The following is a 23,482-nucleotide window of genomic DNA, read 5'->3' on the forward strand; positions in this document are numbered from 1 at the left end:
GCACTTACTGGTACTCAATAGTATTTAACAACAAATGATATTTGTCTTCATTATTAATCAAACACTTGGGCTCGAGTGGTAAACGAACTCCTGCTAAGAAACAAATATTTGAGAAATATCGAGTTCGATTTCTAATAGGAACAATGCTTAACCAGTGTCATGACTTCTCAACATAAATTCTGGATTACTAGCCCCCTTTCCCCCGAGGATCAAAGTGCGATGGAAAAAAATATTTGTCTTCATAAAACTCGACAAATAAAAAATAAGTGTGTACATTTCACGAAATTCATGTCTATTGTTAAAAAAAAAATAGTAACATTTTTCCAATAAAAAATGTTTTATTCGAGGAAATAAATAACAAATTATTTCACAAAATAAGGATAAATTTCCCACTCGCAATCTAAATGTTGAATCCCGCATCGTCCCAAACTCTAAGCCCAGGCGGGACTTCTCTCGTTTGTTGCGATTAACAAGAACACCCCGCCGATTCGTACTTTCAATTCTATTTCCAATTTTACCCTCCATCTTCTTCTTCATCTTCATTCTCGTAACATTTCAATTTACAACAACAAAACCTTCATCTTATTCTTATTCTTCTTTCACTCGCTTCTTCAAAACCCTAACTCTCATGGCCGCACCTCCCACCAAGGACCAAGTCCTCTCTCTCCTCGCCGCTGCTAATAACCACGGCGACGTCTCCGTCAAAACCACTTCCCTAAAACAAGCCAAAGACCTTCTTCTTTCCATCGACCCCTCTCTCGCCGCTGACCTTTTTCCTTATCTCCTCGACCTTCAGTCTTCTCACGAAAGCCTCGTCCGCAAATTGCTCATACAGTAACTTCAAATTTCTACTTTTTACTTTTCTTCTTTTCAATTCTCATAATGTGTTCGTTTAATTTACATTATATGAAAAATATGACCATTTTTTTTTTTGGATTTTAGGATAATTGAGGAGATTGGTTTTAGAGCAGCTGAACATTCTCCTACGCTGATATCTTCACTGTTAACACTTCTACGAGATAGCGATGTAACTGTTGTGAAGCAGTCTATTATTAGTGGCATCAATTTATTCTGTAGTTGTTTTGAGGAGATGATTTTGCAGGTATACACATGTTCTTTTTTCTTTCTAAATGTTTGTGTGTGTGTGTTAAACTAGTGTTTATTGGGTGGATTACAGTGATGGATCTGGTGTGGTTTAGATGTAATTTATGTGGGTTCTATGGTATTGTTTTTTGAAGTGAGTTAGGTTTTGCTGTGTTGAATTGTGACAACATTTGATAAATCCAAATTATTCCACTAGTCACTGCTAATTATTGGGTGAATTATGTATAATTTTTATAGGTTTTTTGATGGGGTTTTCACCTGTTCTTGTTGTGTTTAATTAAAGAAGGATTTCATTGGGACGAAGAGCTTGTGCCCATGTCACTTCCTCTATTTTTTATGATTTTGGTTTGTAGTGTGGTACTGACAAATGGCTGTATTTTGGAAAAATGAACAGTTTCAGCAACGTGGTAAAGTTGAGAGGTGGTTAGAAGAGATTTGGATGTGGATGCTTAAGTTCAAGGAGGCTGTTTTTGAGATTGCTTTGGAGGTAACTAGCTTTTGCTTTTAATTCTTGGGGACCTATGCACAGAGATGTGTTGTCTCCTTGTATTTAAGTAATTTAACTGTATTCATTCTTTAGAAATTGTTTCGTTTGGGGAAACAAATAATTATTCTTGTTCAGCTGGTTGAACCAGGCAGTTTTATAATATTTGATATTCAATCCAAGTTTAATCAAATGAACCTGCTGTTTAAATCACTTGCCAGTTTTATTTTTGTATATGATCTTTTGACAACCATTGAAAGATATAACTTTCTTAGAGGTTCCTTTACTCGGTATAAGGTTGCTGTATATGTGGTTATCAGGTCTATGTAGTTTATGATAGTGAATATTTACTCTGCTTTACCTTAGATGCGTAAGGACAATATGGGTGATGATGTCTACCTTATGAGTCACATGCCAATGTAGGAAATAGGCTAATAATGTCATGCAAATTGGCTAAGAAAAGTTGCCTTTGTGCATGTTTACGTGTTACTAATATTTGAATTTTACATATCTTTGTTGATAGTTTTTAACACTTGCGGCTTTTTGTCTGGATTTTTTTTTCTTCTGATTACCATTTTGTTAATTTTAAATATGTTTAAATGTTTCCAAAAGTTGTCTTCCGATATTTTTAGTGTTAAGAAATATGGTTGGGCCTAACTCAACCCTAAAACCGACTTGTAGTGAGGATTGCCCCCACTTATAAGCACATGTTCAAGTCATATATTGTCAGATGTGAGACTCGTAACATACCCCCTCATGCTCAGGACTGGACAACTGGAGCGTGAAAATAAATATCGGGTGACCCGATAGGGAAAACCATAGCAGGTGATCCATCGGATCTTAAATCAGGTTCTAATATCATGTTAAGAAATGTGGTTGGGCCAAACTCAACCCTACAAAACCGACTTGTAGGGTGAAAATTGTTCTCACTTATCAGCACATGTTCAAGTTATATATTGTTCGATGTGGGACTCTTAACATTTAGATTACATAATATTTATATTTTTAATTAACAAATCAAGTTTTAAGCATCTGTCAGTCATTGGTTATTATTTTTTTTGCATTTTATTCGTTGTTTGGAATGTGAATGTCATTCTTTTCAACTTGAACTTGTGGTGGTGGCAGACAGTGTGTTTTTTATATTTTATTATGATTTGAGAATTGAAAGTTAATTCCCTTGATTTTGTAGGGTGGGTCTATTGGAATAAAGTTGTTGGCACTGAAATTCTTGGAGATTTTTGTATTACTTTTTACATCTGACATCAGTTATCCTGAAAAATCAGCCACTCAAGGTATTGCTTCTCAAGTTTTGATGAGTGCAATTTTTTTTAAGTGATAGGGTTTTATATAAGGAGGGACGGAAGAGAAAGAAGAATTCTTTGATATGTGATTTTTGTTAAATACAAAAAGATGATTTAAGATACTTAAAGGATAATTCAAAATGTGTTTGGTGTGCAAATCACTAGTAATTCATCCCGATGTGACTCATAAGGAGGGACGGAAGAGAAAGAAAAATTCTTTGATATGTGATTTTTGTTAAATACAAAAAGATGATTTAAGATACTTAAAGGATAATTCAAAATGTGTTTGGTGTGCAAATCACTAGTAATTCATCCCGACGTGACTCATTATTGAGACGGCAGAAATCACCGTTTATAGGACTTACAGTGAGTATCTAATACAAATTATAGCTAATGTATCTCTTATACATCATTATATGATTCATTTGCAAAAAGATTTCAAAGATCGTTAGTGAAAAGAATGAGTACACAAGGATGGTTTGAGGATATAAATCTTAATCTTAATATATTTCAAAGTAAGGTGGTGTGTAGTAATCACTTTCCCGCCTAAATTGATGTAATGTTAATATTTTTCTGTGCAACATTATAAATTTATTGAAAATATCAAGTGCAGTAATTGTGATCTATAAAAAAGTGAAAATATGCATGGAACTCAAACTCTAGGAGACATGACTATTTCATTTTGTGATAAATACAAGACACCTCTTCATTTTCCAAGCTAAAGTAGTATCTGCTTTAAGGGTTTGCTTTATTCACTTTCTATGCCCTTTTGAAAACCTGAAGTTTGCATTTTCCTTCCCTTTGCAATTTTATCACTATTCCTACCATCGCCGTTTAATTAGTTGCTAGGATTTTCTTATCATAGACTCCGATTTATTGAATTATAAATTAGGCAGACCAATTTGAAAATAAGTTTCGATCATGTCGGTTCTTCCTAAATTTAATGGGACCCTATTAGAGTTAAGCTAGGATTAGTTATATTTGGTGTTCCTAGACTTATCAAGACTGACAGGTGTCAGCTTGGTTGTACCTAACCTGCTATAGCAGGTCAACAGTTTGCAACTAAAAATGCAAACTATTGCGGGATTGTAACTAACTTTTCATAAATCAAAATTCAGTTACATCAAATATGGAAACTACTGTTATATTTCTATCATGGTATCAGTTAGCTAAATGATTTTGATGACTGAAAGAGTGTGCTGAAGGGAATGTGTTGTTAGTAACCTATTGATTTGAGACATAGCTAGAGCTAGACTGCATTCAGGACAATCAAGGGAATGGAATCGTCTGTTGTCAAACTCGGCTGGAACGGCCGAGATATCGGCGCGGAATGGCGCAGCCAGCAAAACCGTGTCAGGCCGTGCCGGAATGGCGCAAGCGGCTGATGTGGTGGCGCGGCCGAGAAAACGTGATCGAAAACGACACAGAACGGCGGCAGACCGGGTTGGAATGCCCATTTTTTCATTATCCCGTTTTTAAAACGGAGAAATATGGTGGAGACTTGTAACAATGGAGAAAGAGAAGTAGCAGTAACAATGGTGAAAGAGAAAAGAAAGAAGACGGGACATTAAGGGAAAAGTGAACGATTTATTATTAAAAAAAAGTTGAAAAGTCAAAAAGTTTATTTGTGTTCAGAAAAGTACACTAAGTCCCTCACCAAACCCAACAGTTGTAAAACACTAATTGGTGGCTATTTGTGATTATTGGTAACGATTTACAATATTTGTGACTAATGATTATTTTTAATAGTAATAAATTAAAATAATAACATATGTGCCTTAATAAACTACTTAAGCACATAGTAACAAACATATAAATTAAATAGTAAGTAAAATAATAACATCTGTGCCTTAATTACTTTAGTTCAGTGTGTATTATTTTTTATAATTTTATTGACATTTGAAAGTATGTTTTGTTTAGGATTTATGGTTTTTATTTTTAATTATGAATGCTTTATAAATTTTGAGTAATTTATTTTGGTTTTATCTATAATGTGTTTATTAGTATTAAAATATTAGCGTCCGCGTCACTGATATAACGCCCGTTCCGTTCCAATTTTTTGGATGGCCGCGTCGCGCCGTTATCCGAGTTTAACAACAGAGATGGAATCTAGTATAGTTGAAGCCAAAGTGCATTTGGGATAGCTAGTGCTGTATGGAGAACGTGACAGAGTGACAAATTAATCCAAGTGGATGCTTGAATTCAATTTTGAGAGAGACAAAAGTGATTCTTGAATCTAAATTTGATTTTGACATGTTTTAAAAATTGGGTGCTTTTGGGTAGAATTGCATTTGCCTCCAGAATTGATTCTATATTGAAGTTGGCATTTGGAGCTTGTGCATTAAGACTTAATTTTTAGTCATAAACTTATTGTTCAATTCACATATTTATGTGATTGTATCTAAACATAAATTCATCTCACTTTTAATCAAAAACCAATTTTTATCATTGTAGAACAAAACAGTTCCGAGAAAGGTTGTAAAAGCAACAGATGGTAAAATCCTCAAACAAAGTAGTTTCTTAATAGAGAAAGGGTGGTCAGAATTTGTGCATGACTGATAAGAAAAATAGAATTATGGATATAATTTCATCATCATAATTGTGTTCCATACTTTCAAAAAGTAGAATAGTGACAAGACTGGTCATAGAGGATAGCTCTCTAATACTATGTGAAAGTTATAGGGTTTTATACAATCAAGGGAAGAGAGAGTAAATAAAGACTTTTTGAGTTGTGATTATTGTTTGATTGTTGACACCAAGGACTTATGCTAACCCTTATTTATACTAATAATACACTCCTAATTATAACTTAAGAAACAAATAATGAAATATAAAGAGATATGCAGAAAGTAATCTTAATATTTAATCTATTTTATTTTAAATTACTCCAAGATACAGCCCAAGTATTATTTGATATTTTTCATTTATTCTCACAAATTTAATTGGATTTTGGACATAGAGGGCACTGCTTTTTTAAGTTGCAGTTTTTTTTCCTCATGCTCCAATCTAGGATAGGTGATTTGTTTGGATAATTGTCACATGCTCATTCATATGTTCACATTGATCTAAATGCAGGAGTAAGCCAAGCTGTTAATATCTCATGGTTGGTGGATTCTCACCCTGTTCTCGATCCAACGGTGCTTATGACAGAGGCAAATAGGACACTTGGCATTTTATTTAAATTGTTGCAGTGTGCTGGCAATCTCCCTGGTTGCTTGACAATTACTGTCGTGAATTGGTGAGTTTAATTGTGGTAGCTGTCATTGATCTTTGTATGCATATTATTGTTCTCTATTTCATTCTCTGATGGTGGTATCATGGTATGTCCAAGTTGTCCAGTAGGCCACTCTTAAAACTGTGGTTGCATATGGAGTTTTTTTTTTCCTTCTCAGTATTGCATGGTAACTTATGTTTGCTAACTAATTTTTAGATAGCAGCCGGCAGATAAGCAGTCTTTATTTTATATATCTAGGCATACTTTTTCCTTCTCACAACTAGTATTAATAATTTTCCCGATACCTTTCATAGATGTGTTAAAAATATGTTTAGTTGCATACGTGTGTTCTGGAACTTGATTGCTGTTTTTAGTCTCAGTAAGGTAACATTCTAACATAAGCATATACCATGTTTTAAATAGTTATATGCCATTGTTTAGTCGAGTATGTGTACTCTGGAACTTGAGTGGAATAGGGCTTTTGGTATCCGATCTTGTTTTTGGTTTTGCCTTTTTAGGGCCATGTCATTGTACTGAATTTTGATGTCTGATAATGAACCTTCAAGGTTTCTCTACCCTTATAATGGTTTAAAAATAAATGACATGTATGCAAAAGTTGGAAGTAAAAATCGTACATCTGTACAGAGGTTTAAGAGAAAAATAGAAAATATGGCAGCTCAAATATTGCCACAAAAGACAGACATGCCCAAGTCTATGCCTTTCTGGTCAGCATTTTTCTCTCAAGTCTTTCTTTTAGGATGTCTAGTTGTGTGTATTTACACTGCATGTGAGTGAATCACTGCTTATTTGTTTAGCCTTTCTTCAAATTAGTAGTAAAGATCCATTGTTTCCAAACGTTAAGTGATTCTTTAGTTCAATAGATTAAAATTGCATACGTATTTACTTGAAAACCTTTGTTGCAGCTGCAATGTATTCTATATATAATACTATATATAATATAATACTTGCTATTTTAAAAATTTAAAATATTGTGTACTGCTTCTGCCTTAATCACTACTTTCGCCGTTATATGCCTTAAGATAAATGTAAGGCTTTAAAAGTTTAGCATATAACTGCATTTTGACTGTGGTTTACTATGTTCAAAACTATGGAGTGATTATTGAAGCAGGGACTCATGGATAGAACAAGTTCAACTGCTTTCTTTATAACATTGCAGCATGCGACCAGTTCTTTATGAGGAGTTAATGGACTTGGATGCTTCTGCATTGGTGATATAACGGAAGTTACTGTTATAAGAATATGTAAGATGGTTCATTATTTATGCCATGGAGTACCAGTTGGCCAGGTGATAGAAATCAAAAGTGAGGCATTAAAATGATCATTTCGTGAACTGAGGAAACATGGTCGTCAAGTGATGCAGTTTATTATTGTAAACTGTCAAGAGGAGACCATTTACTGTTTAAAATTTTGTGCTGTAAGCGAATGCACAGTTAATGTATATTATAACAGCTAATGCACAATACACAATTAATACCTCAATGATTCAAATTTATTTTGGTGGGCTTATGTTACACATTTGTTGTCTCCTTTTTCTCAGTTTTTCATTCCATTTATTGCTCATTAATTATGTGGATCTTTTGACTGTTCTTGCAACCAGTTTCAAAATTATAACTTTTTTTGTTTATCCTGTTTCATTTCTGCAACTGACATGCATTCTTAACCTGCATTTGAAATTAATCCCGTGACATGGATGCTCAATTTAAGGCTTCACCCAATCTATCTAACTATTCTTATATCCTTCAAAAGTATCAGCAATCAAGGAATATGATAAATGATGGGTTTAATATCAACTTTTTGTCACGGTCTCATGCTAAATTTGCATTATTGGAATTTTTTTTTTTGAGAAATTGAAGTGTTACGCAACTCCATAATAAGTAATTAGTAATAAAGAAAACAGTTGTATTAATTGAGCCTAACCAGTCTGTATGTTATCCTCCAGATGACAGCACAGTTCTCGTCAGTTACTTAGATTTGGCTTGGAAAAAGAGATGAGAGTAGTAACAATAGATAAGAGGGGCATATTCAAATGGCTGCATAGATATTTATATACAAAAACTGTAAGACTATGTAAGGAAGTCAATTGTGATTCATAAGACTTTGCTTCTGAAGTTTGGAAGCACCATTTTGTCATTTCAACAAGACAAGATTAGGGTTATTTCTTTGATATTGTCCAGCAGCTGCCCTTTTCAGTTTATACCAGTAACAAGCATGTCATATGTGTGCATGCTCCAGAGCTGGAGCATATGTTTGATTTCTGATTGCTTTTTCTTTGACTTGTTGATGAGTGGGGAATATTTTTATGCAATATTTTATGTGAAAAATTGTGGCTTCATCATTGTAAGTTTTCTATCAGTAGAATATTGTGGTACTTTGTTGCATTGTAACATATTTCAATTTACATAACAGTGAATGGTTAATATAGGTCAAAATGAAAATTTTCAGCTGTTTTTTCAAATTCAGATTATAGAAAATCATGCTGGATTCTACATAAAATTCCCTAAAATGAATGTGATAACTGTTTATAAATTTGTGTGCTTCCTGGTATGCAATTATACTATTATATATTCTATTGCATTTTTTTTTTGCATGGACAATTCTTTTGCCTACTTGCCAAGACATGTTTGATTTGATAGTTTATGTCTTCTTCCCCCTCTAGAATTTATGCCTACTTATTCATATTATTTAGTCATGGAGAGAAGTTGGGTATTCCATACTGCTCTTTGATAAAATTAAGCGGCTGTGAGTCTGGCTTTAAATGTTTTCAGTTAGTGTTGGTTCAGTTTAGCATTGCAGCATACTTTTCTCTGTGTAGCATTATGTTGTTTCTCATATTGTGTTTCAGTTTTAGTGTAGTACATGGATAGTAGCCTCTCTGTTTAGCTTGGTTATGAATGGATGGATATGTGGGCAAAGACTAGAGACTAAGATAGTTAGATTATGAAGTGACAGCATAGAAGACAGCATTGTCTGTCTTTGAAATTTTTTACTAAGATCTGTTTAAAGTTAAAAAGGAATTTATGGATAAGAAGATAATCCAGCCTTGAGACTAAAAGCTCTTTTGGTTTGCAAAAATATTATTTATTTTTATTTTTTATTTATTTCCCTTTTAATTATAAAAAATGGCACAGTATTTTACTCTGTTTCCTGATTTCAAAGTTTTAAATATGAAACAATGAAAACAGTATTTTATTGTTTCCTAGACAACACTTTTGAAACCAGAAACAAAGTGAAAACAATTTAGCATTTTTTGTGATTAAAAGATAAAGTAAGAAATGAAAACAGATAATGTCTTCTCTAACCAAATAATCCTTGTTTTCTTAAAAAATCTTGTTAAGTGCTATGGCAATTTTGGAACAATAATACTTTTTTCCCCAGAGTAGGGTCAGTTGTACAGGTGGCCTAAAATCATGTCAATTGACAAAGCATTAAAATCTAAATCCTTTTCTTTTTGGATTGAACCCTAGATTTTCATAGTCTCTGCCTATATTTAACTATTTTACCACCTTCCATATGATCCTAAGTGCATTTATTTAGTGTTCCAGTCTGATTCTCACCCTTTACTTTTCCAGCTAGTGTAAGAGACCTAAATTCCTTGATTCATCTCAAGAATCAAGTGTAAGGGACCCAAATCCCTTGATTCATCTCAAGAATCAAGATGATGGCCAAAATTTTAGCTAGATCCTGAGTATATTATTTTCCTGTTTGTTTTTGACCTAGTTTAAAAATTTTGCCCCATGCTCTGATAGATAATCCCCCATCTGCATAGGATATTATAATATGAATTTTAAATAAAATACTAGTCAGGTTTGCATATGAGATGCAGATACTTTGACAACTGTGCATATAGTGATGTATGTTATTGATGCTAAAACGAACATCATTAGTGGTTTTCATTTAGATTGTCTGCTACTAAAATGTTATATGGATGAGCTGAAGTGTTGCTAGTGAAAGATATGCATATGGTTTTTTATTCAAATGTTTAGATTTAAAATTTTCATGTGTTTTATGCATTATGATATGTTGCTTTGTAGCATTAAAAATGTCATTTCAAGTCTAACCATGTAAAGTATTTGTTTTGACAGTTTAGCAGCCATTGCAAGGAAAAGACCACAACACTATGGTACTATCCTCTCAGCTCTGCTTGATTTTGATCCAAATGTTCAAACAGTAAAAGGATGTCATCTTGTCAGTATTCAGTACTCTTTAAGAACAGCTTTTTTGGGTTTTCTAAGATGCACTTATTCTCCAATAATAGAGGTAAATGTGTTTTTATTCTAAATTGGAACCTCAGACTTAAACTGTGATACATCTCTCTCAAAATCGTATGGCAATGAAATGGCTTAGATATTTACTTTGCATCTGTGAAAAGTTGACCGCATGAAACCGTTGTTATTGTAGTATCATACAAAAACCTCTATATCTTTTTCTTCATTGTTTTGCACATAATTTGCATTTTGTAACGAATAACAAAGTGAATGATCACAAGCATGGGCTGGAAGAGAAAAATACTATGAAAATTGTTTCTAAGAGGATCTTTTGCTCACTAACTATAAGGATTGGTGTTTAGTGTTTACATGGCTAATAATGATTAGACTCATTATCTTAAAAGAATTATTTTCTCAATGTTTTACAGTCAAGAGAACGACTGATAAGGAGCCTGCGAGCTATGAGTGCAGGGGATGCTGCTGATCAGGTGATTCGGCAAGTAGACAAAATGATTAAAAGCGGTGATCGCTTTGCCCGTGATGCTCGAGTTGGCAAGGCAAGTAGTGATTTACTGTTTTTTTCTTGCTAAGTAAGTTTCTGACACTTAGCACTAGTTTTCCCCATTTATTTATTTAGTATGGTTTTTAAATTTCAGGATAACCAACCATCAACTCAGTTGCCAGTTTCTGGGGAATTATCTAGGAAAAGACCAGTTCCTCATGATAATGAACAATTGGCCAATGGTCACGAGGCCATTGCTAAGCGGATTCGTTCTGGTCCTGACTCTGACTTTACTTCACCTGCTCAAATAAATGATTCTGGGCGAGATCTTAGCTCCATTAATGGAGTGTCACCTAATGTCCCTGTTCTAGAAAACGAACTAACTGCCGTGGAACAAATGATTGCCGTTATTGGTGCTTTGATTGCTGAAGGAGAAAGAGGCGCCAAATCTCTTGAAATACTTATTTCACAGATTCATCCTGATCTGTTGGCTGATATTGTCATAGCTAATATGAAGCACTTGCCTAAGACACCACCAACACTAGCAAGGTTTGAGAACCCATCAGTAACTCGACCAGTAGGTTCCCAAGTCAGTCAATCGCAGGTTATAATAGCATCTGCTTCAACAAGTTCTGTCCAATCCTTGGCTGTTTCTGCCGAAGCACAATTCCCTTCAACTACTGCCATTTCTTCTGCCACTACCTCATCACCATCCGAGACATCTAATTTTAGCAACCTTCCTGCCGATTCTAAACGTGATCCACGCCGGGTAAAATCCGCTCGATCTTTGCAAGAATTGGCATCTTCCAGTTGATATTTATATAACTGGTATCTTCCATTTATTATTTGTATATATAATTTTTTAAAACACAAATTGAGTTTCATTAAACTACAAATTTTCAGGATCCCCGTCGTTTGGATCCGCGGCGTGGAGCAATAACTCCTGGAGGAGCAGCTATCTCAGTTACAGATGATACCAGGGCCACAGAATTGGAATCTGAGGATCCTGTATCTATTATTAAACATGCTTCACATCATGTTTCAAGTACTGATGACGATACCCAATCAAATTTAACAATTAAAGTAAAAATTGAAGATAGGAACTCCGAAAGCCCTCCAGTTCTAGGATCTGATCGGGTTAGTCCCAAAACAGAGGCTCTTGAAGGGCCTGGAGAACACCAGATTATGGAAGCAAATGCTTCTTTGAATCCCGGAGTCTCTTCCACTGATTCAAGAGACGAAGCTCTGAGTGCAGTAAATCTTTTGGATGATACTGAAACAAATGGGACAGATTCATCATCTATTTTAGAGCTTGATCAGTTTTCTCTTGATGTTCAAGTGTCACCCAAATCGGAAGATACATGTCTGGAGTTGCCACAGCTTCCACCTTACATTCAACTATCCCAAGAACAGGAAAGTAAGGTGAAACACATGGCCATTAGCCATATAATTGAGTCATACAAACATTTGCACGGGGAAGATAGTCAGCAATTTTGCATGCCACTACTTGCTAGACTTGTAGCTCAGGTAAAGAAAATGCTGTCTTTTTATTGTTCCAGGACTTTAATTATATTTGAAGATAGTTTTTATTTTATATCTTTTACATATGTGGTTTAACATTGGTGTTCAAATTGTTCCGTCTCCTAATGTTTAGTTATTTTGCATTGAAATGCTACCGTAAAAGTCAATTTTGTTAACCATAAGAAATCAAAAGGTACAACTGAAATAATTCAGACCGTAAGTTTTGGCTGTGGTTTAAACTGGTTGATCTCTTGCCAAGTGTTAGGGTAAATTAGAGTCGATGATCGATCTTGAATTGAATATACTTCACATGACTTTAATATAGACAATCCTTAGTGGTCGTGAACAAGTGTTAACGAGCCTCCCGGTGCTCTGTTTCCTTTCTCTATAACTTTTAATGTCAATGACAACCAATTGGAATACCTTAACCTTACTAGTAATTTTAGGACTTAAAGATGAAATGGAGTTTTAAATTTCTTTACACGGCTTTGAAATTTCACCCAATTTTTAATTTCATCTTCTAAAGTACCAAATCTAGTTTGCATAAAATTAGCTGACGATGATGCTGACAGTCATTTAGATAAAAATGCCATAAGAAGCTTGTTTACATTGAAATTGACAAAAATGTAACACTTAACATGCATGTATCTTATGCAAAGGAAGTGTAATTTTCAAAATTGGAGGGGATGGTAGTGTGATTAGGTGTCTTTTAAGGTAATAGTGTAATAGTTTACTCTTTTAAACAAAAGTGTTTGTGTTCCTTAAAAAGTGTTTGGAAACTATTGAATTTGTGATTATATGTAAAAGATGAGAAAAAATATTTTTGATAATGACCATCGACTTGATACAAAAGACTCTATACTAATCCCTATTTATAGGGATACATAGACTCAATCCTGAATTAAGAACATGATGACACATTTTGATCCTTGTAGCCGACCCTACATAGTGAGATGATACTTGGTGGTTGTTGTTGTAAAGGACGAAAAATAGGAAAAGTTTAGGTGATTAGGATCTATGGAGAAGGTACTTCATGCCGATGACGGGAGTTGAACCCATGTTCGTGTAGGGTTCAACTCTGTTGGGGAAAACATATTTTACTAAACTGAAACACTAACTGCAGCAATTCACATGACTTAAAAGAGTAGTTGTAATGCAAGCTCTGAACAATTTTTGTGCTTCACAAGAAAATTGCTTTAATCATTTCTCGTCTCACAAGTTCTGAGCAGCATTAACATTTATTTTGGCACTCTGGCAGATTGATAACGATAGTGTGATCACTGTGATGCTGCAAAAACACATTCTGGAAGACCACTGGCGAAAGGTGCCTCTTTCCTTCATTTTAGAATCTGTTCTAATTTTTATATTTATTTATTTATATATTTATTAATGAAGTTACAGAAATTTGCTTCATATTTTTCCGGTGCAGTTGTTGGCCCCATTTGTATGATTGTCATTATAGATTTCACTCTCTTGAAAAGGGGTACTCTGGCAGTTGCTATTCATGCATCAAAGCCAAACAAAATTGCATAATTTAGCATTACGGATCCAAAAATGGGCCCCTTTTATTGGACATTGATTTATTATTTTAAAAACAAAAGTATAGGGATTAACCCTGTCAATTTTTATAAAAAATAATGCTGGAATGTCTGGATTCTGGAGTCAATTGTTGATGGTATGATTGACAGGTTGTTCCAATCTTGCATAATTCTAACATATTAGTTTCATGTGGGTAAAATAATTCTAACAAATTAGTTTCATGTTGGTAAAATAATTCTAACATTATTACCCTCTTTTTGTTCATTAAATTCTTTTACATGATTCTATAATATTACTTCTAATGAATTTTCAGGGGAATGAGCTTGTTCTGCATGTTTTGTATCATCTTCACTCCTCGATGATATTGGATTCAGCTGGAAACTCTTCATCTTTTGCTGTTTTATATGATAACTTTCTCTTAGGAGTGGTATGCTCATAAATGACTATTTTGTATTTTTAATGATGTTTTTCTGTCTTTAGTATTAATTTCATTTTTACAACACTCATATTTATTACTTCTATGTAGGCCCAAACTCTGTTGGACTCTTTTCCAGCTTCAGATAAGTCTTTTAGCAGACTTCTTGGTGAAGTTCCATTTCTGCCTGAATCTGCTTTGAAGATTTTGGAGGATCTATGCTATTCTGATGTTATTGATCATGATGGAAAAATTATCCGTGATATTGAGCGTGTAACTCAAGGCCTTGGTGCTATCTGGAGTTTAATTTTGGGCCGTCCACAAAACCGTCAAAGCTGCTTAGCAATAGCGTTGAAGGTAAGCTGTCACTCGCTAGTCTCAAGTAGCATATTATTCCTCATTTTATTGGAAAAACCAAGTTCCACAGATTAAAGTTAAAGCCTGATAGAGACTCGTGTAGAGGTCATAAGGAAAAAGAGGAATTGTGTAATAATGAATGTGTAATAAACAGTAGAGTAGGTGTTTAATTAGTTTGTTATGCTGCCTTAGTAGTATAAATAGGAAGGTGAGTGAATTGTGCTGTTTCCTTTGCAGTGGCTTTCCTTTTCCTGTTGTTGGAACTGTTTGTTGTGTTGTCTTGCTAATTTTTAATCTGCAAATTTACTATGGCAGTGTGCTGTTCACCCACAGGACGAGATTCGAGCTAAAGCTATTCGGCTGGTAAAAGCTATGGAAAACTCTTGTTATACAAAATCAAATGAACTGTTTATTGATAACTTCATGAAATGCTTTTTCTTGTGTTTGACAGGTGACAAACAAGCTCTTTCAGCTTAGTTACATAGCAGAAGATGTTGTGAAATTTGCAACAAAAATGCTTCTCTCTGCTGTAGATCATGAAGTTTCAATTGGAGTACAATCTGGACCTACCGAACAAAGAACGGAGGTATAGGTGTTAAACTTGTACTATTTTTCTGTCTTCACATCTTTGTTGTCTTTCCTCTAAGTTCTATTTCTCATAATTTTTGCTGTGGAAAATTCCGTGGCTTGAGAGTCCTACATTGAATGAGATACAGTTTGAAAATATATTTATAAATGGGAAGCATTCCTCATCTTACATGCCCTTATGTAAGAATAAGTTAAACCCAATAAAAACCTCTGATGGTTCAAAATATTTTGGGTCACTGCTATCGGGCCACACTCCAATGTCCAGTCCTGGGCCTGAAAGAGTTGTGTTGAGAGTCCTGCATTGGATGAGGTACAGTTTAAAAGTATGTTTTAAGTGAGAGACATCTCTTGCCTTACGTGCCGGTTTTGTATGGTTGAGTTAGGCTCAAACCAAAATTTAAGAAATTCCATTATATATTTGATTTGGATCAAGCAGCTAGCTACCCTGTTTTAAAGCATTTGTTTCTCATAAATTTGATTGAATTATTATGGAATTTGTTACTATTGACAGAATACCAAGAAATGTAATTCCGTTCTTTTTACTATGTATATTTTTGCCAAGCCTTATATAGGGAAGTTTGTATTTGTGCCAAATCAGACTGCTTGCATTGTGCTCTGAAGATTAGACAGATTGTGTTTTGTCTGATTATTTATCCCCCGTCCCAAAATAAGTCACATTTTAACAAATTATTTGTCTCAAATTGTCTCAAAATAAGTGTCGCATTTAGATTCCAATCCAATTTTCATTTTTTTCTTCCAAGTTTATAATAAATACTACCTCCATCACTCTCGATTTACTATTCTCTCACTTTGCATTTATGATAATTAGAATACACTAATAGTTAACAAGGATAATGTGGTAAAGTTGCTATTCTTTCTCTTTCATTTATCATGCTTTTTTAATCTGTGTGAAATACTCAAATGTATCACTTATTTTGGGATGGAGAAAGTTCTTTTTTGTATGTTTATTTTGCTCAAAAAACTGTCGAACTTAAAGAGATATGCTTTGATCATTGCCTTGTTTGATAAACTGATCATCGATAGTGGCTTATTAAATCTTTCAGGTCGAAAATCTTGAAATAAGTAGTACTTCCCAGGTTTCGGAGCCTGAAAATGACCCCACTAGAGTTGCTAAACCAACTATTCAAAGTGTTTCATCTATATCATTTTCTGAAGCACAACGCCTGATTTCTTTATTTTTTGCTCTATGTACAAAGGTTAGATTTATGTATAATGCAAAACATTTCTTTTGACAATGACTACACTGATGATTACTTTTCATCTCTTTGGACGCTGACACAGTTTTCTTATCCTCGCAGAAACCCAGTCTTCTACAGATTGTATTTGATAATTATGGGCAAGCCTCAAGAATTGTAAAGCAGGTCTGTTTTGTATAATATTCCATTGATGAGTTAAGAGTCTTTTTCAACCTTAATGTCTAAATGCTAAATAGAGTTATGAAGTTTGCCCTGGTCTTCGGAGTACAGTTATACTATTTAATGTCTGTTAAGAGTTCTAAATCGGACAATATATGGCCTGAATATGTGTTTATAAGTGGGGACAGTACTCACTCTACCAACCGGTTTTATAGGGTTGAGTTAGGCTTAATCACACATTCTTAACATGGTATCAGAGCCTCAGATCTGATGGGCCATCTACTATGGTTTCAGTTATCGGGTCACCCACCATTTATTTCCACGCTCCAGATGTCCAGTCCTGGGCGTGAGGGGGTGTGTTAAGAGTCCCAAATCGGACAATATATGGCCTAAACATGTGTTTATAAGTGGGGACAATCCTCACTCTACCAACCGGTTTTGTAGGGTTGAGTTAGGCTCAATCGCACATTCTTAACAATGTCAACGCCCATGGCCAAGGTCTGAGTGAGAAGTGTAGAACAGATTTTAATTTGGCTACAATGTTAGTTTACTAATATTATTGTTGTAGGATGCAGAAAGTTAGATTAACTTATCTCTTTCTTCAGGCTGTATAAAATGTTCAGAGAGTCTCTTTAGTTTTTACCAAGATTGAGTATGTGCCAGAACTGTCCATTTTCCGTTTCATTCATTTGTCTGCATATTCAATCCTTGGTTTTATGTTTGCTCACGTGTGGGATAGTATCCGATTACATCTACTTTGCTGTGAAAACATGAACTTTTTTCATCTATGTTTATCATTACAATCATGACCTTGTGCTGCAAAGAAATTTTCCCTTTACCTTTTGCTTTGTGATTTTGCTTTTCAGCAAAGCTATGGCGGTTCTTTGTTTAACGCTTTCGACTTTTTGTTCTAATGCTTTTGCAGGCTTTTCATCGCCACATTCCTAATCTTGTGAGAGCCCTCGGGCAATCTTATTCTGAATTGCTCCATATCATATCTGATCCACCAAAAGGAAGTGAAAATCTTCTGACACTGGTAGTTTTTATGTTCTTGTTGCTAAAAACAGCTCTATTTATTCTGTCACTGAAGTTATATTGCTAGCATATGAATGCTGACTTTAATGTTGATGTTGTTTGCTTAAAGGTGCTGCAAATATTGACTCAAGACACAACACCATCTTCTGATTTGATATCTACAGTTAAACATTTATATCAAACAAAACTTAGAGTAAGTGTAACAGCTAAAAGCAATCTTAATGCCAATGCTTTGATTTTGTCTGTTCTCTATTAAGTCTGGTTCTCCATTGCAGGATGTCACAATTCTTGTTCCGCTATTGTCATCGCTCACCAAAACAGAGGTTATATTGATAGCTTTCTTTCATTTTTTATTTTCTATACACATTATTATTAAAATAAAACTAAAATTGATGTAATCGTATGTTTGCATCTTATTTTGGCATTTAAAGCATTTAGATTTAATTTATATACACCGTGAGTATAGAACATTTTTATACATGCATTCAATCATCTCTCACCATTTAGATGTTGTCATTTTCATCTGGTTCAATGTTTTTTCCTTACAGTATGTGATTAGGAATGAATGATAGGTGTTGATTGGGATGTTCTTGTTGTAAGAATGATGGATATTGTTAGGTTTCAGCTTCAATTGTTTTATGGTTGCAGGTTTTACCAATTTTCCCACAGCTTGTTGACCTTCCATTGGAAAAGTTTCAAAGGGCACTTGCTCACATACTACAGGTATATGTGAATTCTCAAGCTGAGTTTCATATTTTGTCTATTATTCATTATTTCGGAGTACTTATAATGTGGGGGCATTAGCACTCTTAGTTCACACTCCACTTCTATAAATCAGTTTCCTTTTGGGGTACAATCAATGCGGCCTATATTTAAGATAGAAGCTATTTATGGCAGGGTTCAGCTCATACAGGCCCAGCTTTAACACCTGTAGAAGTGTTGGTTGCAATCCATGGAATTGTTCCTGAGAAAGATGGTCTTGCACTTAAAAAGGCATGTCTTCTATCATTTTATGTACTTATGTTTATCAAGTCCTGTGATTCCCTCCTTTCCTGTGCATCTGGGGGTTAAAGTAAATAAGTTATTTTTTTAAGAAAGAATTCAGTTTTTTCCATAATTCTCGACAACTGATTATCGATATAAAAATTAAAAATATGATGTATCAAGTGCTTTTGCTGGTTTCACACAATTATGAGTTTTGTGAAATGCATTATTTCCCTGAGAAATTTTTAACGCCTTTTTTACACTTTTTGGTGGCCTTCTACTCATGCGTGAAAGCTCTATCATAGCACTGTATAGACATAATGCAACCACTGCTCTTGTATTGTACCTGATGATGATTTTCTGCACCATGGTCTACCATCTAAAATGCAACTGTGGTTTAATCAAATTTTGCAGTAACAAATTAATACTAGTATTTTTCCATATGGCCATTACCATTTGCCTTGTCAAAATTGGATTAGCTGTACCATCTTATTCATTATTCTTAGTTGCATAGAAAACATTAAAAAATTATGTTGTGACTTCTAAATTATTGTTTTGCCCTATCAGATAACAGATGCTTGCTCGGCTTGTTTTGAACAACGGACAGTGTTCACTCAGCAGGTTCTGGCCAAGGCATTGAATCAGATGGTTAGTAGATTCAGTATTTTCATGTTCGGCCTATAATACTGGATGTATGTACCGGAATTCTTTTTTGCTTAATTGTTGGAAAATTTCAGGTTGATCAAACACCGTTGCCCCTGCTTTTTATGAGAACAGTTATTCAAGCCGTTGATGCTTTCCCTGCTTTGGTAAATTTGTTTTTCAATTTTTGGGATACATGTACTGCTGTTTTTATCAATACATTTCTTGAGTATTAAAGTATACTGTATTGAAGTTGACTTCTTTTTAGATGATAATTGGCATACTGACATTAATGAAAATGAATTGTGAATACATTAGCTTAGTAGTTTATGAGATTTTGGCTGATAAAACTTTATTTAAAATTGATTCAACCAAGATGTTTTTTTGAGTCCTTCATTTTTTGCCTACCCAAACACTCCCTTAGTACAATACTGGGAAATGTCCCATTGTTGTTTTTGTAGTGTTTGGGAGTCTTGTATCATCACATCAGGGCCGTATGGAGAAAATATCAACTTATACTTCTAATTTTAATGTTCTGTTTAGGTTGATTTTGTTATGGAGATACTCTCAAAGCTTGTGACCAAACAGGTATGCTTACTTAATCTTGAATTCAGGTCATTCCGATTAGGACTTTCAGCAGCTGATGTTTTACATTATACTGAGTGCAGGTGTGGCGTATGCCAAAACTTTGGGTTGGTTTCTTAAAATGTGTATATCAGACGCAGCCGCGTTCTTTTCATGTATTGTTGCAGGTACTGCATTCTCAATTTTACACAGCATTTTGTTTATTTTTGTTATATGACCTGAATAGTGACTATATGTGGCATGCATCTGCATCCCTTATCTTTCAAGTTGGTTACGTTGGGTTGAATTGTAACCTTTTTGGTACTCCTTGTAGTTGCCACCTCAACAACTGGAAAGTGCACTCAACAGACATGCTAATCTCAGAGGGCCCCTTGCTTCTTATGCCAACCAATCATCCGTAAAATCTTCAATTAGTAGGTAAGCATCTCTAGAAATGGTTATTTTCTGAATTTCGTCAATAACTAAAACTGCAATATTAATGTGCAGATCAACTTTAGTTGTTCTTGGTCTTGCAAATGAAACACATGTGCAGCAACATTTATCAGCATCATTGCACCATTCTGAGAAGGGTGCTTCAGTTAGTGGGGCAACTCTGACATAATCGAGTGACGGACAGAAACTTAGTCCATGGCATGATACAATGAAAATATGATCGATGATATCGGCCAATTTCCGGGGTTTACAGGCAACCAAAGAGAAAAATCACAAATAAATACTTCATATAGTGTGGGCCTCAACAGATTGTTTGAACCAACCAGAATGCAGCTTATTGAGTGTTTATATAACCCAGTCGAATCAATGGCGTGCACATTCATAATTATATCAACAAGTTTCCTTTCCATGATTGGAACTTCATTCCAGGGCTCCAGGAAATCCCACCTACTCTTTTGCGTTGAATGTATAATAGTTTTTTTTGCGGGTTTTCCGTTGTAACATTATTATTCATTCAATTTTGATGTTCTTTTTTGTTGCCTTTTCTGGTCATGAAATGTAACTGTCTTCATATATATGTGTGATTCCATGGTCATCATTCTCCAAAGGGTGTGATATAATCTTGATGATGATGTTAAAATGCAATTAAGTTTCTGAAAGAATCCTCAATTCTGGTTTGGGGTGAGTTGCTGCTAGAGGATAGGAATTACCCAATGTGATATTTTTTCCAGGGGTGTCCATAAGTCAATTTGTTGTATCGGTAACCAAAGAGTTTGTTTCAAAAATAGAAATTGAGATGATAATTTAAAATTTCTTTTACCAGGTTCTGTTGGATTTGGTTTGCTTTTTTCTTTTTATTTGAATTATTTTGATTCTGTCCAATTTTAGAGTTAAAATACAACTGAAATTGTAAAAAATATAAAGAAATGTCAGTTGTGAAAGAATATGTCACTTTATTATTCATCCAACTTTTTATCATAGATTTTATTAGTTTTTTTGGTATCATTTTAATAAATTCTAAAACAAATATTTTGGAGGAAGTGATGGGAAAGTGTACATTAACTTTATCTGTATATTGCATTTGACACATTCAAATTTTTTTACATGTACATACCCCTTTCTAATTAAGTTCAACTTTGCTTTCTGCTTTTAATTATGGCAATTTATTTTTCCATCCGTATGTGAAAAATTAAAAAATGCCTCTTATTTTTAGAAATGCATTTTTGTATGCACTTATTTTTCATAAAATTGCATGTCAATGAGTGAGATATTTCAATTATACATCATTTTTTGTTTGGAGTTGTATCTTCAATAGTTTTTTGATATATTTTGGAGACACATATCTGAAAGTAGTTTAGATATTTCAAATTAGAAAAGAGACACTATCAGTAAAATCTAGAAACAAAATTAATTTGATATTAAATTAAAATACTCTATTACATAGATAGTTGTTATCATAAATTTAATATTACTATCATTATAGATAAGTAGTTTGGGATGTTGCAACATATTTATAATATCGTCGACGAATTTTTTAAATTTTTGCATCGATTTCAATCGGATCCTTTGATGTGTAATGGTCAAATATATTCCACATGACCTCTTAATCTTCATTTGTCTTCAGTTTAAAGTTGGTGAACTGTATCTTTTTTTCACTGTCAAGCGATGGTGAATGATACTCGAGGTTGACAATTCTTCGATTTTGTGGATATCACAAAAGAATATTCAATTTGGATATCAGATCGGCGAGACGTGTATCATCGGTGACCCTAAATTGAAATAACGACTTTCTGTCATTGAAATCACAAATGCAAGGTGAGGATATGCATTCATTCTCTGATTGTTGTGTGTTATGTAGAAAATATGAATTATTTATACAAGTATTGAGTCATTTTTTACCTTAAAAACCTTATCATGTCATCAAGTCACTTTTCGGAGATGCATCTCCGGTTAAATCCTATTTTTTTTAATGAAAAATGGTGTTTACGAAATATGCATACCCGAAAAGTTCTGTGATGTTTTTTTTAATAAGTATGAGATTTATTCAGATATGCATATTTGAAATTACCTTGAACCAGAATCAAACCAGAACTTGTGTATACAAAAAAAATGCAAACTATAGAATTTATAAACTAAAATGGTCGACATTAACACCGTCATTGCTGAATATATATTACTTATGTATTAAATTGTATCAAGATTACAAATATGCATCTGTACATTCAAAAAAATTGTATCAATTACAATCTAAGATGTCTCAAAAGATGTATCACCACATAAATCAACTATCGATTCCTCCTTCAACTTTTCCTTATTTGATTCTATTTCAAGCTCGCTTAATTTGGTGAACTCTTTCATCCTATCTAGAAAGTGATTCATCCAAGTTTCCGCCTCTTTAGTAGAATGTGTCGTTCACTCCAATGATGTGCTTGGTATAAGACATCCTGATTTCAAATAAACCTCAACAAAATACAGTAATTTTAAAAACCATCCAATGCACATGATATGTCCGGAAGGATCTTTAGGTGGGCCACTCCGAAGTGGAAAAATGTCTCCGAAAAATCATATCTTGTTAGATCGATACACGCCCTGTTATACGCACTTGCTATAAGAAGACCCATTTCAGGGAAGCATATCCATTTTGAAAACGGTGCGAGACCGCTAACACAAGGAGTAAGAGCATCGTGAATTGCACCAAAATGTTCTTTTTTACCGTATAGCGATGTGTAGAATTCCCTATGCATTCTCAACTCTTTCAGAAGTTGTTGGCAGACAAAAAATGATTCTACTCTCCTCTACCGAGCAAGTCAGTTACGGTCTGATAATTGCAATTATCATCATCCTTAACATTTGCAATCCCCTCAATGTGTTTATGCATAAAAAGCATCATTTCTTTGATGAAGATGGTTTTCAATTTCGGCAGCGAAGGAGGTGGTTTGCTAATGCGAGCACCATCGTACACACTTTTTTGAGATTTCAGAGTTGGAGAATCCGAGAAATGTGAGTCAACTTGTTCGAAGTATGAATGGGACCGCTTCATTCTATTTTCATCTTATGTCGTTAATCTTTTAAGGGGCACCCTTTGTTTTAATTGGTTCGTAAGGAAGTTTCAAATATGTGGGTTTTAGATAGACAATCTTCCTCAACTGCTCTTTGATATGTAATTTCATAGTGTCA

The 23,482-nt window shown here is 34.2% G+C and overlaps 1 protein-coding gene across 5 annotated transcripts; it reads left to right on the top strand.

Annotated features, from left to right (window-relative positions):
- Window positions 1-378: 378 nt before the first annotated feature.
- Window positions 379-21,132, top strand: LOC127083456 (uncharacterized). Of its 5 annotated transcripts, XM_051023770.1 has the most exons (27): window positions 379-834; window positions 943-1,102; window positions 1,499-1,591; window positions 2,778-2,880; window positions 5,965-6,127; window positions 10,207-10,381; window positions 10,758-10,886; window positions 10,986-11,600; window positions 11,735-12,358; window positions 13,611-13,676; window positions 14,205-14,318; window positions 14,418-14,663; window positions 14,979-15,026; window positions 15,115-15,249; window positions 16,316-16,468; window positions 16,571-16,633; window positions 17,553-17,663; window positions 17,772-17,855; window positions 17,938-17,985; window positions 18,311-18,385; window positions 18,560-18,655; window positions 19,214-19,294; window positions 19,384-19,455; window positions 19,832-19,876; window positions 19,957-20,040; window positions 20,187-20,290; window positions 20,360-21,132. In XM_051023770.1, the coding sequence occupies exons 1-27, from the start codon at window positions 629-631 to the stop codon at window positions 20,472-20,474; spliced, it is 4,008 nt and encodes a 1,335-aa protein (XP_050879727.1). In that variant the 5' UTR covers window positions 379-628; the 3' UTR covers window positions 20,475-21,132. The 5 variants fall into 5 exon arrangements, with proteins under 5 accessions (XP_050879727.1, XP_050879728.1, XP_050879729.1 ...); XM_051023771.1 differs by lacking the exons at window positions 13,611-13,676; window positions 14,205-14,318; window positions 14,418-14,663; ... (13 more) ...; window positions 20,187-20,290; window positions 20,360-21,132 and having other exon boundaries at window positions 380-834; window positions 10,986-11,659; window positions 11,735-11,859; XM_051023772.1 differs by lacking the exons at window positions 10,207-10,381; window positions 10,758-10,886; window positions 10,986-11,600; ... (17 more) ...; window positions 20,187-20,290; window positions 20,360-21,132 and adding an exon at window positions 7,230-7,637 and having other exon boundaries at window positions 383-834.
- The last annotated feature ends 2,350 nt before the right edge of the window (window positions 21,133-23,482 follow it).

Source organism: Lathyrus oleraceus, chromosome 5 (assembly GCF_024323335.1).
Source record: "Lathyrus oleraceus cultivar Zhongwan6 chromosome 5, CAAS_Psat_ZW6_1.0, whole genome shotgun sequence".
Taxonomy (NCBI): Eukaryota; Viridiplantae; Streptophyta; class Magnoliopsida; order Fabales; family Fabaceae; genus Lathyrus; species Lathyrus oleraceus.

What these genes read in the sequence shown, in the direction of transcription:
- LOC127083456 (XM_051023770.1), top strand. Translation starts at nt 629, where the DNA reads ATGGCCGCACCTCCCACCAAGGACCAAGTCCTCTCTCTCCTCGCCGCT. An exon ending in CTTATTCTCCAATAATAGAG is followed by an intron (nt 10,382 to 10,757) that starts GTAAATGTGTTT and finishes AATGTTTTACAG; the next exon opens with TCAAGAGAACGACTGATAAG. An exon ending in CTACCGAACAAAGAACGGAG is followed by an intron (nt 15,250 to 16,315) that starts GTATAGGTGTTA and finishes TAAATCTTTCAG; the next exon opens with GTCGAAAATCTTGAAATAAG.